The 21312-nt window shown below is 40.0% G+C and overlaps 1 protein-coding gene and 1 long non-coding RNA gene across 2 annotated transcripts; both read right to left on the bottom strand.

The window, feature by feature from the left end:
- Positions 1-9306: 9306 nt before the first annotated feature.
- Positions 9307-12317, bottom strand: LOC146659967 (uncharacterized). Its single transcript, XM_085421934.1, has 4 exons — positions 12230-12317; positions 11056-11247; positions 10937-10962; positions 9307-10638 (listed from the first exon to the last, which is right to left on the bottom strand). Exons 1-4 carry the CDS (start codon positions 12285-12287, stop codon positions 10570-10572), a joined length of 345 nt encoding a protein of 114 aa, XP_085278060.1. The 5' UTR covers positions 12288-12317; the 3' UTR covers positions 9307-10569.
- Positions 12318-14683: 2366 nt separating this feature from the next.
- On the bottom strand, positions 14684-19816 carry LOC146659966 (uncharacterized). Its single transcript, XR_014913679.1, has 4 exons — positions 19495-19816; positions 16020-16115; positions 15891-15916; positions 14684-15318 (listed from the first exon to the last, which is right to left on the bottom strand). It is a non-coding gene; the product is annotated as an uncharacterized LOC146659966 (long non-coding RNA).
- Positions 19817-21312: the final 1496 nt, after the last annotated feature.

Raw genomic sequence — 21312 nt, 5'->3', positions numbered from 1 at the left:
AGGATGAGGCCACTGAACTTAAAGAAAGATGTAAGCCCTGATAATAAAACATAAGGCAGGTCTGAGCTGTTCAAAATAAACAAACAATCACTCGAATAGTTTCAAAAATAAAGTCTTTTATTTTGTCTTTTTTATTACAACTTTCATTGCAGATAAAGCTTCTGTCTTTGGCTCCACCCACAATCAGTTCCAGATTTGATGGACAACCAATCCCAGCAGGAGCATCAGTTTCAGCTGACCAATCCCTGAGGCCTGAGAGAGGTCACACACAAACACACAGGCAGAAATGTTCAAATTTCACGCCATAAACTTTATTGTTTTCATACTGAGTAAACTTAAACTGGCCACTGGCAGCCATGCACACCCAAATTATGGAGACACGTGTTACACGCATGGATGCATGCATCCTCACATATGTGGTGCTATGATAAAGATAAAGACATGAAAATCGTAGCCCCCCCATTTTATTTTATGCTCACGGACACTTTCTTTTGGAAAGGCCACTGTTAATGTCGATTGTACTGTTCGCCAGCAGGGGGCACTCAGTCTCGAACGCATCGGTAGCTGGTGCTTCACGAGTGTTAGTCAGTAGTGAAGATGCAGCGTACGGCCCGCGCAGAAAGAACTGATTGACTGTTTTTCTGTTTTTCTACAGGTAAGCTGGGTGGGATGTTATAAAAGTGACAGACCGCAGTGGCGGCTGATGATGAAGGTCTTGTAGTGTGACAATGTTAGGCTGGAGATTTAATTCCCAAGTTTATCCAGTTGTTAGACTGTGCCGAGAGTCTTTGATTTCCATACAGGTATTTTTTGGGTCAAAGCCACAATATATGTTTTGCACAATAAGAGAAAGTGACTGAATGTTCAGTTCAAGTCAAGAACAATGTTTAGTTGAAAAGGATGCAGGTTGATAAATGCAGTTCAGGTTGATGAATAGATGAAAACAAGATAAAACTGTAATGAGAGTTCACTCTGGTATTCGTGCATACAGTAAAATGTACTTTTGTGATTGGGCAGTACATAAAAGTGTTGCGTGTGACTATGAAAGTGTAAAGTTTAGAAAAAGTAAGGTCATTGTCACTAGAAGAAGTGTTAGTCAGTAGCGAAGAGGCAGCGTACGAACTAAAAGAAAGAACTGGTTAACCTGTCGTTTTTCTATTTTTCTACAGTTTCTGTGAAAAAGAAATATGTTGCACAGGAGATGAGTTTGCGCATCATTTTCAGCAGTGTCACGAGTACAGTACGTGACACAAAACCACAAACATGCAGACGGGAAGAAACTCAACAACTTTCATTTCTGTTTATCAAGCGTCTGCAGGAAAGTTAGACCAACTAAAAAGCCACAAGTAAGTGACGGGCTTACACGCCAGCTTTACTTGTAGTTTTGAAGTAACGTCAGAAAAATAAAAGTCAGCTAAACACTGATGGCTGATCTCTGCTTAGCTGTGCTTAGTTTTAGGATTGTTGAAGTGAATCCAGCGGGCATCTGTCAGAAAACCTCCAGGCAAGAAAGTGGGATTTTTTTTCTAATTATTTCCAATACTAATGTTTAAAGTTTAAAAAAGTACAAATTTAAGCTCAAACACAAAAAAAAATCTTTGGATTTTCTGATGTTAAACACTGATTTTGTGACATGTGTAATCAGGATTTCTGGAGGTGTTTTTGCAGTTCAGCTGTGTTTATTACATGATAGTATGTGACAAAAATAAGGAAAAGCAAAATAATCAAATAAATCTTTTCCAGTTTTAAGTTGTAAATCTGTCCTTTACCAGTACATCTGAAAAAAGATGGCTTACCTTGTTCATGGGGAAAAAATCTAGAAAGACACAAGAAAGCACAGAAGCTGCTGTGAGTACAGCTCAGTAACAGTTGTGTTACTAGATAAAGTGTCTGTGTTGTGCAGGTGCTCTGAAGTTACCATAGTAATCGTAGTCATAATAAGAAGATAAGTTATAATAAGAAGTGTAGTTATTCGCTGAGAATTCATACATGTCTTCATGGTGTAAGTTTTCCTTTTCAATGATTCCTGGTGATGAAAATTAAGCAGAAACAATAAATTCATGTGACCTGATGGAAGGTGAGCTAAAAACAAACTCCAGACAACCTACAAACTGCTCTACAAGCCTGGCATTTTAGTTTTTTAGTTTTTTAGTTTTTGATGTTCATGGTTTCATGCACCAAACATTAATGTAGTGGTATGAAGTTGTTTGACAGAGCAAGTGTCTCCAGGACAATTACTCCAGCAAATTCTTAACAGATCTCTAAATTTCTTTTTAAACAATCTTTTTAAAAACTTATGAAACTGTAACTGCAGTAATGCAACAAACATCTTCTGACGTCCAGTAAAGTCACGATGGATCAATCAGCTGGTCGACCTCTGTGGAGCAAGTTTGCTTTTTTAGGACTGTTGACGTGAATCCATCAGTTAGCAAAATGATTTGTAATTTTAATATTTAAAGTTTCAAAGCAGCTGCAGCAGTTTATAAGAAATAATGCAGAAAACATCCTGACTGCCAAAAAAAGAACAGGCGTGATCATTCTCTCAATCAGCATCACATCTTTCATGTAAAACAGCTTAAACCTGCAGCAGATTAGGATTAAAGGATGTTCTGGTTCCAGTTCACTCACCACAGCAGACTAACATCATCAGAGACAGCCAGAGACAGATGGACAGCAAGGCATTCATCCTGAACGACAGACACAAACTCACTGAGAGAGCTTCACGACTTCAACAAGATGACAAAGGTTTATTTTAAGCACTTTTCACTTCCTCATCAGCTCAGTCTGTCTGCTTTTTACATGCAGACAGACTGAATATACTTCCAAGGAGTATTAGGGAAACATATTATTAATCATTTCGAGAATAAAGGCAAAATTTCAAGATTACAGTTGTTGTTTCAAGACCCTTCTATACCCTCTGAGTGAGTGAAATGGTTTCTTTTAGCTGATAAACACAGTGTGTTGATGAGTATAAGGACGCTGAAAAGAAAAAGCTGAGTCTGCTCAGACAGAAAAACACAAATTCAGAAGAGGGGATGCACACAAAGAAAAAAAAAGAGGATGTGGTATATCATAATACAGTTAATACATTTGTTTCACTGACCCATCCTAACAAGGCATTTCATAGAGATTACAGCAAACATGTTACGTTTCAACTTTAATTTTAAAATTTCAATTTTATTCTCAAAATGATCGAAAATATTTTTTATTTTCTTAATGTAGCAATAATACTCCGGTGTAATCTCCAAAAGTGGGTTCTGTTCATCTGGACATTTTCAGTGGGAGAAACGTTTCGTCACTCATCCAGGTGACTCTGCTGACTACAGGTTTCCCCGCCTTATGTATGAATTTTGGTTTGTGCTTACTGACCTCGAACTGATGTTATGTGCTACACGATGCTCAAAAATCTTTCAAAAAAACTTTTAGTGCCACTTTTCGGAGCATTACGGTTACTGTTGCCAGGAGCCTCGCGGAGTAATACGCACTGTACTTCAACAAAACATTACCGTGTTGTGTATGTATAACGACTTCAAAATGGCACCTGCGAAGAGACACGCTTACGAAGCGGATTTTAAACTCCGAGCAATCAGTTATGCAGCAGAAAATGGAAATAGAGCAGCTGCGAGACAATTCGGCATTAATGAGTCGATGGTGCGCAAGTGGAGGAAGCAAGAAGATGACCTAAAACAAGTAAAGATGACCAAAAGGAGTTTCCGAGGGAACAAGGCGCGATGGCCGCAGTTAGTGGACAAAATTGAACAGTGGGTTATTGAACAGAGAACAGCAGGCAGAAGTGTCTCTACAGTCTCTATTCGACTCAAGGCAACAGCGGCAGCACCTGACATGCAGATCAACGACTTTCGAGGGGGACCTTCTTGGTGCTTCCGTTTTATGAAAAGGCATAATCTCTCAATCCGCACAAGAACTACCATCTCACAGCAACTGCCAAACGATTACAAAGAAAAGTTGGCCATTTTCTGCACGCACTGCCAGAATAAGATCACTGAAAAGAAGATCCAGCTAGAACGCATCACTAACATGGACGAGGTCCCCCTCAACTTTGACATCCCCGTGAACTGTACTGTCGAGAAAACAGGGACCAGTACGGTATCTATACGCAACACAGGGAACGAGAAGTCATCCTTCACTGTAGTTCAGGGCTGCCAAGCTAATGGCCAGAAACTACCACCAATGGTCATTTTCAAGAGGAAGACTTTGCCAAAAGAAAAGTTTCCGGCCGGCGTCATCGTCAAGGCTAACTCAAAGGGCTGGATGGACGAGGAGAAGATGAGCGAGTGGCTGAGTTTATGTCAAGAGACCGGGTGGCTTTTTCCACAAATCTCCGTCTCTTTTGATCTACGACTCCATGCGCGCCCATCTCACCGAGGCTGTCAAAACCCAAATGAAGCAAACTAATTCGGAGCTTGCTGTCATTCCGGGTGGATTAACCAAAGAACTCCAACCACTAGATATTGGTGTCAACAGGTCGTTCAAAGTTAAAGTACAAGCTGCGTGGGAGCATTGGATGACAGAAGGCGAACACACGTTCACCAAGACAGGGAGGCAACGCCAAGCGAGTTACGCTGCTATCTGTCAATGGATCGTGGATGCTTGGGTTAAGGTATCAGTCTCAAGTGTCGTCCGAGCTTTCACGAAGGCTGGAATAATCACTGAACAGCTAAGTAACCGCAACAACTGATTCAGATAATGATGAATGATGTTTAACTTATCTGATTGTTTTATTTTGCTGAATGCACTTTAAATGCCTTTTAATCCGGCGTGAGAGGGATCCGGGCATCGTTGATACCGAAATTGCGCAGCTGTTTACCGTAACTCAGACACGGAAGGTAAAGAATTTGATGGAATTGTGGAAGTTGAATGTACTGGCAAAAGTAAGTGTATTTTTCAATATTGAATGTGTTACAGCTTAACAGTGTTAAGAGTTAATGTGAATGAGCTTACTAAAGGTCAAGTTATCTGACTGTTTTGTTTGTCTTAATGCACCTTATAATACGGTACACCTTATGTATGAAAACAGACCCAGTCTTCAACGGTGCGCCTTATAGTGCGGAAAATATGGTATATCTATTTTATTGCTAAAGCACTTTCTGGATGAATGCAAACTTCATTTCGTTGCCTTGTAATTGTGACATGTGCAATAACAATAAAGTTGAATTCTATTCTATTCTATTTGCATAATGACTGAAACCAGCCCACTGAAGGAACAATGGGCTGGGAGGTCAGTTCCTTCATCATAATTATGCAAATTCTCATGACCATTGATCAACAACCTCTGATCAATAACCATGAGTCCCATTCACAGAGTTGGGGAATGGCTGCAATCACAGCATTGTAAGATGGTGACAGATGTACCCTTAGGCCCCCTCCTCGATTCAGAGATGGTCTTTCCCTTTCACGTAAATGGCCTCCTTGACTCCGCCCTCAAACCAGCGTTCCTCACTGTCCAGGATGTTACATCCTCATCATTGAAAGAGTGTCCGCTGGCCTGTAGGTGTAAATAGACTGCAGAGTCCTGGCCTGACGAGGTGGCTCTTCTGTGTTGTGCCATCTGCTTCGCCAGAGGTTGTTTGGTTTCCCCGGTATATAAATCCTGGCAATCCTCCTGCACTTAACAGCGTACACTATGTTACTCTGTTTGTGTCGGGGGAGCAGATCCTTGGGGTGGACCAGTTTTTGGCGCAGCGTGTTTGGGGTTTGAAAGCCACAGAGACACGATGTTTAGAAAAAATGCGTCTCAACTGCTCCGATACTTCTGACACATATGGGATCACTACAGGTTTTCGTTTAGGCAGCGGTTGTCCTTCTCTCTTGGATCAGTTGGAGCTTTCTGTAGGAGCCTTTCCAGCTTTGACAAAAGTCCAGCTGGGATAACCACATTTACTCAGGGCCTTCTTCATGTGATGTTCTTCTGCCTCCCTGGCTGCTGTGTCAGTGGGGATGGTGTTCGCTCTGTGTTGTAGCGTCCTGATGACTCCCAGTTTATGCTCCAGTGGATGATGAGAGTCAAACCTTAAATAGTAATCCGTATGTGTTGTTGATCAATGGTCATGAGAATTTGCATAATTATGATTAAGGAACTGACCTCCCAGCCCGTTGTTCCTTCACTGGGCTGGTTTCAGTCATTATGCAAATGTCCTGTTTATAAGATTGAAACCTGCAGTCAGCTGAGACTGAAGAAGTCACCTGGATGAGTGACGAAACGTTTCTCCCACAAAACGCTACGACCAGATGAACAGAATCAACTTTTGGAGATTTACTTACCTGGATGATTGAGATGCATCAAGACTCTGGTGTAATATACAGACTCATACAGTGGGATTTTATATGGTTTGATTTCCTTGTAATAAATTTGACCTTTTTGGCTGATTTCCAGCTTCAGGTATTTACTGAAAAAAAAGAAATAAAAGTCCATATTCAGCTTATAGCCATTTATGCAGCCTCTAAATTCATCACGCAGTTATGTGAAGACAAAATAGACAATTATGCTCAAAAAACAAGCCAATAAAATAAAACCACCAAAAACTGTTGCACATTTGACAACTTTCACTTCTGCTTTCGTTGTGTCTGCAGGAAAATGAAAGTCGCCCGCTTAAAAGCCTCAAGATGGTAAAAGTCTTGCTGTGGCTTTAAAATCCCGCTTTCATTTTGCTGATGAGTCTAATGCCTGAAGAACGCGTTGTACTAAAACATAGTAGAGCCGACTTCTACTTGTTCCTTATGGTCAATTATAGGCCAATCTCCAACCTTCCTTTCATATCAAACATCCTTGAAAGAGTAGTTGTCAAACAGCTAACAGATCATCTGCAGAGGCTTATTTGAAGAGTTTCAGTCAGGTTTCAGAGCTCATCACAGCACAGAAACAGCTTTAGTGAAGGTTACAAATGATCTTCTTATGGCCTCTGACAGTGGACTCATCTCTGTGCTTGTCCTGCTAGACCTCAGTGCAGCGTTCGATACTGTCGACCATAATATCCTATTAGAGTGATTAGAACATGCTGTAGGTATTACAGGTACTGCACTGCAGTGGTTTGTATCATATCTATCTAATAGACTCCAGTTTGTGCATGTAAATGGAGAGTCCTCTTCACACACTGAGGTTAATTATGGAGTTCCACAGGGTTCAGTGCTAGGACCAATTCTGTTTACATTATACATGCTTCCCTTAGGCAGTATCATTAGAAGACATAGCATACATTTACACTGCTATGCAGATGACACCCAGCTCTATCTGTCCATGAAGCCAGATAACACACACCAATGAGTTACACTGCAGGAATGTCTTAAAGACATAAAGACCTGGATGGCCGCTAACTTTCTGCTTCTTAATTCAGATCAAACTGAGGTTATTGTACTCGGCCCTGAAAAGCTTAGAAATATGATATCTAACCAGATTCTTACTCTGGATGGCATTACCTTGGCCTCCAGCAACGCTGTGAGGAACCTTGGAGTCATTTTTGACCAGGACATGTCCTTCAACGCACATATTAAACAAATATGTAAGACTGCTTTCTTCCATTTGTGCAACATCTCTAAAGTTAGAAATATCCTGTCTCAGAGTGACGCTGAAAAACTAGTTCCCCTCCCTGAGCCTAGTTCTAGGATACTCCAGTGAGGTTTCTGATAAATCTAGTACTCTGTGACTGTATCTGATGACTGGCAGGTCATAAGTGTTGATAGATCTTGTTCTTACCGTTCAGCTGACTCCTCAGGACTTGCCTGACCCTCTGCAGGTACTTGGTGGTTGCAGCTTTCCTAGCAGCCTGTTCATGGTTCCTATTTTCCTGTGGGATTCCCAGGTACTCATAGGCGTCCTCAGTGTCTGCAATGTTTCCTTCTGGTAGTGCAATCCCCTCAGTTCGGAGTACTCTTTTTTGGGAAGATTGACTGTTTGGATTTTGATTATTTTTTTCCCCCTGAATAATAAACTGCCTCTTTTATAAACTGCATTTTCTGTTTTCTTTGTTAATATTTAAATTTCTTTGATGATCTGAAATATTTATTAAATATTATTAAGTTTGACAAACACACACAAAAAAAAAATAGGGGGTGGGGATGTAAAAGCTGCAGAGTTTACAGTGTCAGTACTTTATCTGTGTTTTATACCCACAAAGCTAGACGTTTAGACACCATCTGTGCTCGAAATTCAAACTGATGTGAACATTGTTACGGCCCTGGCAGAGCGGCCTCCTGAAGTTGTCTGTGTGGGCGTGTCCGACCATCTCTCCTGCCTTAGCTGCCACCTTTCTTTTGTGCAGCTGACTCTCGTCAGTAATTAAAAGTATTTAATCCCAGGGAAAGGTGAGCTCTGAACCAGCGTGCCATTAGTGTGGTTGCAGCTAGTGAGCTGTGTGGTTGTGTGGTTGCAGCTAGTGAGCTGTGTGGTTGCAGCTAGTGAGTTGTGTGTTTGTGTGGTTGCAGCTAGTGAGTTGTGTGTTTGTGTGGTTGCAGCTAGTGAGCTGTGTGGTTGTGTGGTTGCAGCTAGTGAGCTGTGTGGTTGTGTGGTTGCAGCTAGTGAGCTGCTCTCTTTTTGACTTACTTTTTACTTTATTGACCACCGCTTGAGTTGTGTTTGTTTTCCTTAAATGGTGATAGCAGCTTGTCCGTCTCTTTTAGTTGAGCTACTTTAATAAAACTATTTAATTTAACCTTTTTGCCTCCTTGACTCCTTTTTCTGACCCGGACACTTTTTGTTACTTCCCCCCCTCATCGCCTGGACCCTTTTACGGGAATGTAACAACATCACAAACCCACAGATACAAAGTGGCACAGACATGATTACAATCAAAGAAGGAGCACTTAGCCTCATGAATGCACTCATTTGACCTTTTACGTACAGTATGCTAAGATTTTGATTATCATCCTGCCTCTGTAACCTGTTGAGTTACATCATCCCTAAAAACTCCTGCTGTACAGAAGCGCCGAATAACTTGACAAAAACGTGAAGCAGGATAACAATAATGTGAACGCTTAAACATCATTCAGATTAATAACTATGTACACCTTTGTTTGTCACTATTCAAGTCTTTCACATTGCTGCGCTTTAAATGACTTACACAAATGCATTGAGGCATTTCAGAGGCAATGATTCAATGATTCAATGATTAAAATTTAAATTATGATAGTTTTGTATTGAAAGATGTATATTTTCCTTGTAAAGAAGTAAATATGGGTAATAAATAGCACTACCTAAATAGAAGATTGCACAGATTGTAATGAATAAATCAAATATTTTATTAAAGAGTTTCTGTGAAGGACCAAAGCTAATTAAAATTAGCTGCATGAAGTAATCATTAAAAAGTCACAGCAAATATTTTTATCAGTGTGCGTTTTTATTCAAACATTCTTTTATAACTAAATTTCTCATTTAGTTAAAAATCTAAAACACAAATATACGAGACTGAACCTGAGAAGAACTCAGCTTTCATAATAAGATGAAAGAAGACGTGACCATAGAAAGATGCACTAGTGACCTATCCGGTCGTTAAGTGATGACGTGACGAATCCTACTTCCGGGCCTAAAGTAGTCTGCGTTTATGGCTTTTGTGTTGTTAACATGTTTAATGTTTTGTATTTTCTTCTATTTGATCTCAAAAAGCTCCTGAAACAGTCAGTGATCACTGTTGACCTCCCTCGGCTTTTATTACCGCTAATCATTTATTTAAGCTCAGTTTTTAAAACCTTAGGAAGTAACTACAGCACAGCCCATGCAGCAGTATATGAATGACTAACCTCGTATTGTGGATGGATTATCTCAGTTGTTCTCTGGCTGAAGTTTGGTCCTTTTACAGCATCCTGCCATGCGATTACATTTGTTCCTGACCACCGAGAACACTCACGTTAACTTTTATCGAGTGGAAAAAAAGTTAGCTTGTTTATATTATGCTAACATAGCTGTGTCGCTAGCGGTCACGTAGCACATCATTATATACCAGCTAGCCCAACTTCAGTAACCCTACAAACGTCACTGCTGTTTAGTTTCCTGTCTTCATTTATGTTGGAAGTGATAACAGAGCTGTACGTTTTAATTTGTTTCCAAAACCCCGCAGTCAGGACATGCTATATTGTATTTAGATAGAAGCTAGCGAGCTAACTCCCTGCTAACTTCTAACTCTGTTAAATGGCCGTTTTCATGGATGCCTGGATGTTAAACTCAATTGTTACACCTGGTAGAGCAGAATGCTGATCATTTTATTAAAGATGAAAGACTTTAGACAGTTTTTAACTCTCAGTAATGCCATAGTGATCGTTTGATATATGGACCTGCAGCGGAGTTTAGGCCCAGACACGGCTAGTGACGTCAGACTTAACGACCGGATAGAGGAACTGCAAACAATGACTCCATGAATCAAATGTTGTCAAAAAAGTTTTGTTGGTTTGTTTTTTTTGTCCGCAGATATTTTATTACAGTTTTAGCCAATAAGTGGACGATGTTGGTTTTTGTTCCATTTTCGGTCCTATGTCATTACAGCATAACGTGACATTATGTTGTAATGTAATTTTAACTAAAACGAATCATTGATGACCGTGTTATCGTCACCATGATCTTTGTCAATTCCACATCTGAAGGACAGCCAATCCCAGCAGGAACACGAGCTTCAGCTGACCAATCCCTGAGGCCTGAGAGAGTGAACGACACAGACACACATACATGCATGTTTATCTGGCACAAAAAAGGTGAAATGTTGTATGCTAGCAGCTTCTTTTGTGACTCATGATGCCATCATGTGAGATCTGGATTTGTTTTGCAAACACTGTCTTTGAAACTGTGGCTGTGTTAGAGTGACAGACAGTATGTGACGGAAAATACAGAAAAGCAGAATCAATAAATAAATATTTTCTTGTTTTAAGTTAAAACTATAAATCTGTCCTTTACTGACACGTCTAAAAAAACCCCCAAAAAAACAGGATTTCTCACCTTGTTCCTGAAATTGGACTCATCCTCTAAAAGACAGGAGAAAGCACAGATACTGGCATCAGTACCAAAGTACCAATAATAGACAAAGTGTCTGTGCTGTGTTGGTGCGCTGCTGTTACCTTTAAAAGAAGTGTGGACAAGGTCAGTGCTGAATTCGATATAGTCATAGTTGTAGTCAAGGTCCGTCAAGTTGAAGTCGACAGGGTCGGTCAAGTTGAAGTCATTGTAATCCATCAAGTTGAAGTCAGTATAGTCGGTCCAGTTAAACTCTGTGAGGTCATAATGGTCCCAGTCTTCTTTTTCACTGTTTTCTGTGATAAAAATTCAGCAGAAACAAAATAAAAAGCACGTAAGCTGACAGAAGTTGGCTGACATACACATACACACCCTTTATAAAACAACCCAATTATAATTCATTCTGTATATGTAATAAATATTATTAAATATAGTATTACCCTGGATTAATATTTTATTTAATTAATATGAAGCTTTTTAACAGCTTTGGAAAATAAAGGTCATCTGAACAGTCTGAAGTCTGTGGATGTTTGGAGCTAATTGGTCAGAAAAAAAAAAGGCTGTCAGTTTTGCTTTCGGTTTGAAGGCGAGGCCGTGACCTGTGCGCCACATCAGGACATCCCATTAATAACCAGCGAAATCCGCGAAGCAGCCAACTTAATTTTTTTCCAATTGTTATAGACGTTTTAAGACTGTAACCCCCCCCAAACCACACACTTTATACACTTTTCTCAGACAGGCATGAACATTTACACACTTTTCTCTCTTGTTTAAACTCTCAAAGTTCAAACCTTCGTAGAAACAAATAAGTCCAGTGTTATAGAATCAAAGTCACCCGCAGGAGCCTCTGACGCTGCAAAACGTTTCATCGACATTGTTGTGTTTGGTGGAGAAAACTTACAAACATACAGTGCAGCACTTCAGAGTCACGCTGCCAGCGAGGGAAGATTTATGTAAATTTGACAAGCTGAACGCATTCTGTACTGCACAGGAGACACGGCACGATTATTTATAACGGTCCGCAGCCAATCAGGACGCAGAACACAATGCGGGGTTTAAAAAAAAAGAACAAAAAAACAAAAACAAAAAAATAGCCTAAACATGGAAAGTTGCACGCGCACACACACAAAAAAAATCCGCGAGACCGCGTTACAGCGACGGATGACTGTGCAAACAAAGAACAAACACTTTTTTTAAAAATCTCCTATTCACAAAGACACATTTATAACATTAATTTATAATTTATAACATCTAAGCTTCTGGTTGCAGTTCACTCACCACAGCAGACTAACACGCTCAGAGTCAGCCAGAGACAGGCGGACAGTAACGGGTTCATCCTGGACGAGAGACACAAACTGGCAGAGAGAGAGCGTGGGAATGAGATCTGAGTCCTCTGACACTTTAAACAAAAACTTTATTTTCCCACGAAACGAGTTTACCTGTTATCAGCAAGCCCGGACTCGTTAGGTGAGCCAAACACTTTCTAGATGTGACAGTTACATCAAACATAAGGCTCGGGGGCCAGAATTGGACCCCAATCTGCCCCGCTGCTTATGTGAAAAAGGCATAAATTTAAGTGTTTTCATGAGTCGTACAGCTTTTACTAAAGATGAAAATCTACCCAACAGGCATTCATACTAGACTATTGTGAACAGACATACAAACAAGACATGCTGTGGAAGAGAGCCAATAAAAATGCTCCCAGAAGCAGCGTTGCACAAAGCTGCAGACGACAGAAGCAAAAACATCAGCAGCTGCAGGACATGATTCCAGTTGTTTGTCCAGTGAAAGCTCACTGATACTCTGAGGAGGTCATATTGTTTCACACATTTGTTGTCCCGACTATCTCCCTCATGGTCACTCAACTCACACCAACGTCTGTGTTTCTGCAGTCCACACCAGCAACTAACAGCAGATGAGGATAAAATGTATAAGAAAGGAATATAAGCAATGAATTAAATATTAATTAGAAAAAACTCTGCTTTAAAATCATTTTCTTTCTTTGCTTTTCTTTTTTCTTTCAGCCAAAGAGTGTTCATACCTGCATATACGCTTGCTGACTACCAGAGAAAGTAGCGTAAGTAGATGCACTGTCACTGTGCATAGAGGGTTTGGTGGTTTTCACACGTATCTTGACTTTAAGTGGAGAGAGGACATGTGGTTGCTAAACTGTTGCTATGTGCAAGACCAGCACGACCTGTGTACAAGAAACACAGAGAAGTCTGCATGTTTGTTCAGTTACCATAAGCAGTTAACAGCTCGTATTTCTGTGAATGCACAGATTTATTTCTCCTTCAGATTTTTGGTTCTCAGCCGGAAAAGGGCGGAGTGCCCACTCCGGGTCGGGGATGAGTTCCTGCCCCAAGTGGAGGAGTTCAAGTATCTCGGGGTCTTGTTCGCGACTGATGGGAGAAGGGAGCCGGAGATAAAGCGGATGAAGATGGATGGATGGATATTTAGTTTTCCATTTAACTTAGTAAAACTTCACTCGGTTCTTGTGCTCACTGGAACTAAGCTGCTGTTACTCACCGTAAACTCGTCTGTGAGGGCTGAGCCGACTAGATTTGAATGTATTTATCTGATAGCAAAACTAAAAAACTGCAACATTTAATGAAGTGTAGTGGAGATCTGTCACATGGGCAAAGAAAGATTCATTTTATTATTAGTGTTATAATTTTCTTTTAAATTTAAAGCTCGGGACTTTCTGTTTCTGATGTTACTGTCAAAACTAAAACGTTGTCTGACTTTCTGTGTTGGTTTATCTGCTCGTGAGTCAAAGTGACTCTTTAAAGTGTGTGAAAGATGACCTCATGAACAGGAAGGCGCGAGGGAACCGCCGGACTGCGCCTTTTGTGGTAACACTCTTACATCAAAGGTAAGATGTGCAGCTTCTTCGAACTTGTTGAAGTGTCTGCCACATGCTGCACAAACACTTGCTGTGAAGAAGAGATGTGCACGGTTTGTTGGCTCTGCCCCTGACTCCTGTGAAAAACCCTAACCTGCTCGCTATTTACAGCATCAGTCACAAGCCGGGACCGGGGGTCAGTGATGCTGTAGGACACGTTACACAGATTTGTCACTTTCACATATTTATATACTCTCAAAGTCTGCTGCGGATCTCAGTGAGGAGATCCACAGAGATTCAAAGAGTTTCCGATTAGAGCAAAAGACGGCCGATGACCCTCCCATCACCAAAGCAGACTGTTGTCTTAGTTTGATGTGTAAGGATCAACTACTCACTGCATTTTGTACTGTTGAAATTTGAGCTTATTACATATTAACCTTTTATGGGCACAAGCCGGAGTTCACTTAGAGCCAGCAAACCTGGATAAATGTGGAGGGCTGAGTCAGGAAGTGCATGAAATCAAGGATGCAGATAATCAAGGACCAGGTTGATCAGGCCCACGGTGCCGATGACGGCGTCCGGCGTTGTTGGCCAACAGGATATAAGTGGAAACGCTGCTACTGTTTGAAGAAAACACAGGATGAGCAGAGGGGAAAAACATTATGTACAGAGAGGATTCCCACTCTGCTCATCTGGATATGACTATTATTATCATTATTATATTATGTGCACATACTTACAGCTAATGAGGCTGTAGACAGCCTGTTTGTACTTCTTCATGTGCGTCTTAATAAACTTTAATAAGTGATAAATTCCACCTGCTCCCTTTCAGACTTAAAACATTTATTTACGCCATCACAAACGTGTGACACCAACCTCGTGTTTTGTATTTTATTTCAATAAAGAGAGAACATTTCAGAAGAATTGAACATCATTTATTGAGAAAGAAATTTATTTTAATGAATCTATTTGGTGACTGGACTCCGATGGCTGCTGGTGGCCCATCAGAGTCAGACGCTGGTGGTGGTGAAGGTGAACCCTGAGGCTTGGACGGAGCTCGAGTGACTCAGCGGGGTGGGGAGGAGGGAGGCGGGTTTTTAGAAAGGAGAGTCGGAGAGGGAGAATGAAGGAAGAGCACTGAAATTTAAACCGTGCAGAGCGGAGGCTGATTGGCTCAAAGGAGGCGAGCATAAAGATGATTGGACTACACTAATGATGCCAGTGTTGAGAGTGATACAGGATCTATTGCTTTAAAAAAAACTGCTTTTATTAAAATGAAACTTAAATTTAAAAAATGGGGAAGCTTGACTTCCTCTGGCCTCTGGGAGGAAACCCCGCTGCGGTTAATCGAGGTGCAGAGATGTGAAAGAAGAAGCTGAAAGTTGCAGATGCATAACAGGAAGTGAGTTCAGAAATCATCAAATGATAGCTCGTCCTTGGCTCCGTCCACCAATCAATTCCAGGCGTGAAGAATCACCAATCCCAGCAGGAGTACCAGGTTCAGCTGGCCAATCCCTGAGCCCTGAGAGAAGCCACATGGTTCACAGAAGCAAAAACAGCTACTTTGATATGTGATGTTTGACACGGATCCACATTTATGAACTTTATTATTTTTATCCAGACTAAAATTTAAACGTATCAGCTCTGAACCTTTAAAGCTGTGGAATTAACATAATCAACAATAAGTAATCAGTACTCACTATCAACATGTATTTTAATTAATATTTAAAATGTTAAAAGGAGCAACTTCTCTTAAAGTTTAATAATGTTGACTAACATTTACTTTAAGGATGATTTATGGATAATAAAGATTTTATTGCTTTTTGTGTCTCACTGAAAACAGAACACAGCCACATTAGACTTATTCTATGATGTCATCGAGAAAAGAGTAGAAAAAAATATCTGAAGCCCAAATTTTTGGCTCACTAGAATTTATTATTTGAACCCTCGACCAGGATAAACACAAAATGTCAGAAAACACTAATAAACAGAATACAGCATATATATAAATGTGAGTTAAATATTGTGAATTTGTCCTTTAACAATGCGTCTGAACATACATGGACATAAAACCTTTTTTTTTAAAGCGCTCACCTTGTTTGGGATCATAAGCTGTACCTCTGAAAACACAAAGACACAGAAAAGCACAGATGCTGATGGTAGTGCCATCAAGTCTCAGTTACTAAACAGAGTTTGTGTGTTTGCGTGGGTCTCTGCTGTTACCGGGGAAGCTGGAGTAATCAAAGGTGTGGTCGTTGTAGTCGTAGTCTGTCGGCTGTGTGACTGTGTGATCGGTGGTCAGCTCTTCCGTCTCGTGTCCTGTGGAGGAAAATGAAGCGCAAACATCAACAACATGTGAGCAGCTGGGATTTAAAGGAGGCCGTTTTCCTCTTGCTAACAGCGGCTGTGCTAAACTTTAAAAGACTTTAAAACAATCCATTCAGCTTTCATGGAGATGTTTGAGCTGTTTAGGAATCACGAGCGTTTTCATGGTTTTTACCAAATGCTGTGCTTTTACTGCAGCTGACCACAGCGCGCTCCCATGTTGAAGAAAATCAACTCCTTTGCTTTGAGAAACTCTTCAGTGTCTTTGGATCGTTACGCGTTTGCACCATGAAGGTCTGTCCGATCCCTCGCTCCGTACACGTCACAGTTCATCTGCACGCGCCGGCTCTGGGCCGTATCTGCTTTGAGGGGAGTACTGTATTTCACAAATTGTTATCTTTGTTTGTATTCAGTATCATGTCCTAAATCTTGGCCACGCAAGCAAAGGTAGCAGAATTTTAATCGTACTTTTAAAGACATTTTAAAAAACTTTGACCTCATTTTGACCTTGAAGAAGAGGTCAGAGGTCCAAAGGGACACGATATACAGAATGTGTATCTATAAATTTCCAACATGTCTGTATGTTGTCAATACAAACAGAAAAAGAAGCAAGTTTAAATAGCTCTATGTAATATATAATTATAAATATGAGAATATACATGATGTAATATTGAACCCCTGAGGAAATGTATATTTCCCTCAGTATTATTATTATTGTTTTGGCCTTGAAGAAGAGGTCAGAGGTCAAAGGTGACTAAATCTTTATATGGTACTTCCTACATGTTGATGATGCACCCACACTATTGGGCATTTTGTCAATTTGCCATACATAAAATCATAAAGTTGACCTTGAAGACTTTGTGAGCAGAGTTTGAATGGATCATCAACATAACAGCTATGGAACGCCAAGACTGACATAATGAATCAATGAAATACACCATTAAATAATTAATTAAAATGTGAAATAAAGAAATAAAATGTGAAATAAAGAAATAATTAATTAAAATGTGAAATAAATAAATAAAATGTGAAATAAATAAATAATTAATTAAAATGTGAAATAAATAAATAAAATGTGAAATAAATAAATAATTAATTAAAATTGGAAATAAATAAATAATTAATTAAAATGTGAAATAAAGAAATAATTAATTAAAATGTGAAATAAATAAATAAAATGTGAAATAAAGAAATAATTAATTAAAATGTGAAATAAAGAAATAAAATGTGAAATAAAGAAATAATTAATTAAAATGTGAAATAAATAAATAATTAATTAAAATGTGAAATAAAGAAATAAAATGTGAAATAAATAAATAATTAATTAAAATTGGAAATAATTAAATAAATATGCATGACACATTTAATTAATTATTTAATTATGTATTTAATGAATTCATCATGTCAGTCTTGGCGTTTCACAGACAACACACTAGAAGAATGACAAATGCATGCAAATGCTACCAAAACCAGAACCTCCCTGGTTGAAGTAATAAACACCAGTGACCCCGAGCCACTGGCAGCCCTGCAGTAATATTGTCTCCATCATATTAGAGAGCCCATGTGCTTCAGAGCTGTTTCTCCTTCTGATAGACGTCAACCTCGGTTTCATTTATTCTGTTATTTTGTTCTTTGTGCAGCTTTAGATGTTTTCTGGTGAAGTCTACTCCGGCCTTCTTGCTCAGGAGTACCATGAGGGTTTGACAGTGACATCCCACTGAGTCTTCTTCACTTGGTTAGATGCTGTAAAGTGTTTTTTCTTAAGCAGGGAAATAATTCTGAGGTCTGTTGTGAGACACAGGGCACACCATGGATGTGTATATGTTATATTTATCTTCAATAGAGGACTTTTACTATTCAAAATCTTATTCTTGCACAATTTTAACCCATCTGGTCAAGACCTTGGCTTATTTGTTGCTAACTTTACTGGAAGCCCAGCAGTTGCTTCATGCTCCAGGTTCATCTCCCCACTTCCTAAAACGTTTCTGTGCCAGCTCACGACCAAAACACCCAACACAGCCTGCTGCGTGAATACAAGGATGCACAAGTTTCTGGGAATAATGTTTGTAGCTTTTGGGCTCGTGCCAACAAATAAAGAAGCGAAATTCAAAACATTTCCTCTCAGTGCTCTCCCTCATGGGGGAGTTAAGCTGCAGAGAAGCCAGAAAATGCTTGACAGTGAGTAACACCAGATGAAATCCACGATCTCGCTTGAGTGGATTGGATGGGTTGTTACCAACCAGTAGCGCCTTTAGAAATATATTTACTGAGCAAATAGAAGACGAGTTCAACACCGTCTTTACCTGCTGCATTACATATTCATGTGTATTGTTACAGTCTTATTCCATAATAGATCAAATTCATTTTCACCTTAAACTCTGACACAGAGCAGTTTGGGGCAGACGTTCTGCCAGGCTCCATCAGGTTGGATGGTGAGCATCTGTGCACATGTTCTGAGCAACATTCACAGGCCGGTCTGTGATGTGCTGTTCTTTCCAGATGCACTGTATAACTAGGCCAGATTATTTCACAGTGTCTGCATGTTATACCCACAGAGCTACAGTTTAGCCTCATTTCCTGTCTTCTTCACATCTAAAGGTAAACCCACGTCCACATCACACACCCACAATGCAATGCAAAGTGTCTGAGGCGTGACTGCAGTCATATCTGCAGCAACATTTTTGTTTTCAGGCAGACACATTATGCTGTCTTTAGTTTGTTCCTAGTTTTAAACCGACGCCTGCATTGTGCTTGTTTGTATCTATAATTTTATATTCCAATATATTTTAAGCACAAGTTACAGTGAACCTCAGATTTTATTCTAACAGATTTTTGTAAAACATGGAAAAACTTCAGTTTGTGGATATTACAGAAGCATTGGATCCTTTTCCTAACGAGCCTGCTACAATGACGTTGTTTTGTCTCCCAGCTTTCTGATGAAACAATAAAATCACAAACATGTGAACAGGATTATATTTTATGCTACTCGAGTATTTCCAGGACGATGTCCTAAACTAGTCTAAAACCCACAAACACAACATGACAAGTAAAGTAGCTGAGTCCTTTGAAATGACCGGGTTTCTAGAGAAAGATGTCAACAACCGTGAGTCTCGTGGTCGCTTCTGCTTTCAGTTCAAAGGCCAGTTTATAAAGAAGCAGTTTATAAAGACATGTCATCGATTACAGTTTTGTTTAGTAATTTTTAGTCTATCAGACAAACAAAAAACTCAGTGACTCTTCAACCTGTAACTGAAAGAATGAAACACACAAAACTTTCATGGCTCTCTCGATCAATATCAGACCTTTGAGTGCAAAAGTAGGTTTAGCCTGAATATTTATAACACAGATGTGTCAAAGGTCATAGGTCACTCACCACAACAGGACGACATGATCAGAGCAAGCCAGAGAGAGACGGAGAGCAACACATTCATCCTGGACGAGAGACACAAACTGACTGAGACAGACAGAGAGAGAGGGGGAGTGTCTAAATGGAAACTCTCCAAACGAGAGAAAACTTACAGCCTTTAATGAGCCTCAGCTTTGTGAGTCAGACACAACAGGCTTTTTAAGGTGAGGCCACTGAAAAAAACAAAGAAAAAAGTTTGAGCCTGGATGAGGAGAGTAAAATTTCACAAAAACAGTTTTTTTTCACAATTTTCTAATAAATCTATAAGAAGGAACTGAAGGTCAGTGAAGAGAAAAGGCCAAATTTATTAAAAAAAAAACCTCAGAAATATATGAAAAAGTTGAAAATGTATGCGTCTTATTTTACCCCAGTGTGTTCCGACCAAGGTTATTATCGTTAACGAAAACTAACGAAATAACGAAAACTAGAAGTGAAAAAACATTTTCGTTAACGGAAATAAAAACGAGACTTTGCGAAAAAAGGAAAACTAAGTAAAACTGTTATGAGTGTTGATAGGTTTGTAGCTTGAACCTATTCACTGGAACGTTGAAGACAATATAATTACACAGCAAGCAAGACACGAAGTAGGCAAAGTTCTTCATGTTTCTCGTGCACGGGAGAGAACCGGACAAACGCCGTTCCTTCGCTTGACCCCAGTTGCTCTCGTCCGCTCCCCCGTAACACTGCTCTTTTATTGAGGTTACATGAATATGCATAGGTTCATTAACATATGACGTCTACATACAAACAAAGAGTACCTTGCCTGTGTGTGTGTGTGTGTGTGTGTGTGTGTGTGTGTGTGTGTGTGTGTGTGTGTGTGTGTGTGTGTGTGTGTGACCCCATAAATGACTTCCCTAAACCTGCTGGTCTGGAAGTCCAGCAGTTCATCTAAACAAAAGGCACTTGGACTAAAACGGATATATGTCGTGTCCAAATTCATGGGCTGCATCCTCCCGAGGTCACATTTGTAGACCGATTACGTCACAGTGACGCGCCGAAGGCTGTCCAAATTCGTAGACTCCTCCGAATGTTGCCGACAAATGCGTCCTCCTTTTCCCCGAATTTGAAGGATGGGTCGGGTGTGTCCTTCGTGGCCCACCATATCCCAGAATTCATAGCACGGCCCTGCCAATTCCAGTTTTCAACAATGGCGGCCGCTACTAAGTTTTAAAATTACTCATACTAATCTTTGTGGGTCACAACATAAAATTTTAACATATTTTCAGGCGAGAAAGTAGCTTTGTAAACATCAAATATCTGCTCGGTTTATCAAGACATCACATATTTGCAAAAGTGCTTCGACGTTTTCGGAGACGTCTGTTACCCACCAGCTCGATAGCTAGCCGGGAGCTCGAGGGTTACTGATGCGGGTTAAACGTGATATATAAGTCACTTAGACAACCTAAAAATGTTATTGTTTGGCTTTTTTCAGTGTTTTGTTTGTTCGTGAGTAAATCGGTTTGGCTGAGATTAAAGTTATTAGATTATTAGATTAAATAAAACGTTATTAATCCCCCGGGTGGGTTCTTCCTTGGTTTTTACACAGCTGACTAAACGTCAAACAGAAAACTGACTAAACAGAAGTATGAGACAGTCGAGAATTTACGCCAGTGTCCTGTTATATTTTAGATAGCAAGGAGCAGACGGCTGAGTTTATTAAACTCCACTGAGACAGCGGTGACGCTAATCAGAAGGCTAGACCGTCCAATTTCACGGCCGTTTACTTCCAGCCTACCTGACCTTCTGAGGACCCGGCCCACGTAGACCGCGAAGGCCGGGTCCTCA

The sequence above is a fragment of the Rhamphochromis longiceps genome, linkage group LG11, assembly GCF_057381845.1.
Source record: "Rhamphochromis longiceps isolate RC_006_pf linkage group LG11, R_longiceps_female_GT1.1, whole genome shotgun sequence".
Classification (NCBI taxonomy): domain Eukaryota; kingdom Metazoa; phylum Chordata; class Actinopteri; order Cichliformes; family Cichlidae; genus Rhamphochromis; species Rhamphochromis longiceps.
The sequence above is the reverse complement of the archived record's forward strand: the minus strand, read 5'-3'. Positions and strand labels throughout refer to the sequence as shown.

Excerpts from the sequence above, each read along its gene's own strand:
- LOC146659967 (XM_085421934.1), bottom strand. The coding sequence starts at position 12,287 with ATGAACCCGTTACTGTCCGCCTGTCTCTGGCTGACTCTGAGCGTGTTA. Across the intron at positions 10,963-11,055 it reads TGTCCACACTTCTTTTAAAG|AGGATGAGTCCAATTTCAGG; the intron begins GTAACAGCAGCG and ends CCTGTCTTTTAG. Across the intron at positions 10,639-10,936 it reads AGTCCAATTTCAGGAACAAG|GCCTCAGGGATTGGTCAGCT; the intron begins GTGAGAAATCCT and ends TCACTCTCTCAG.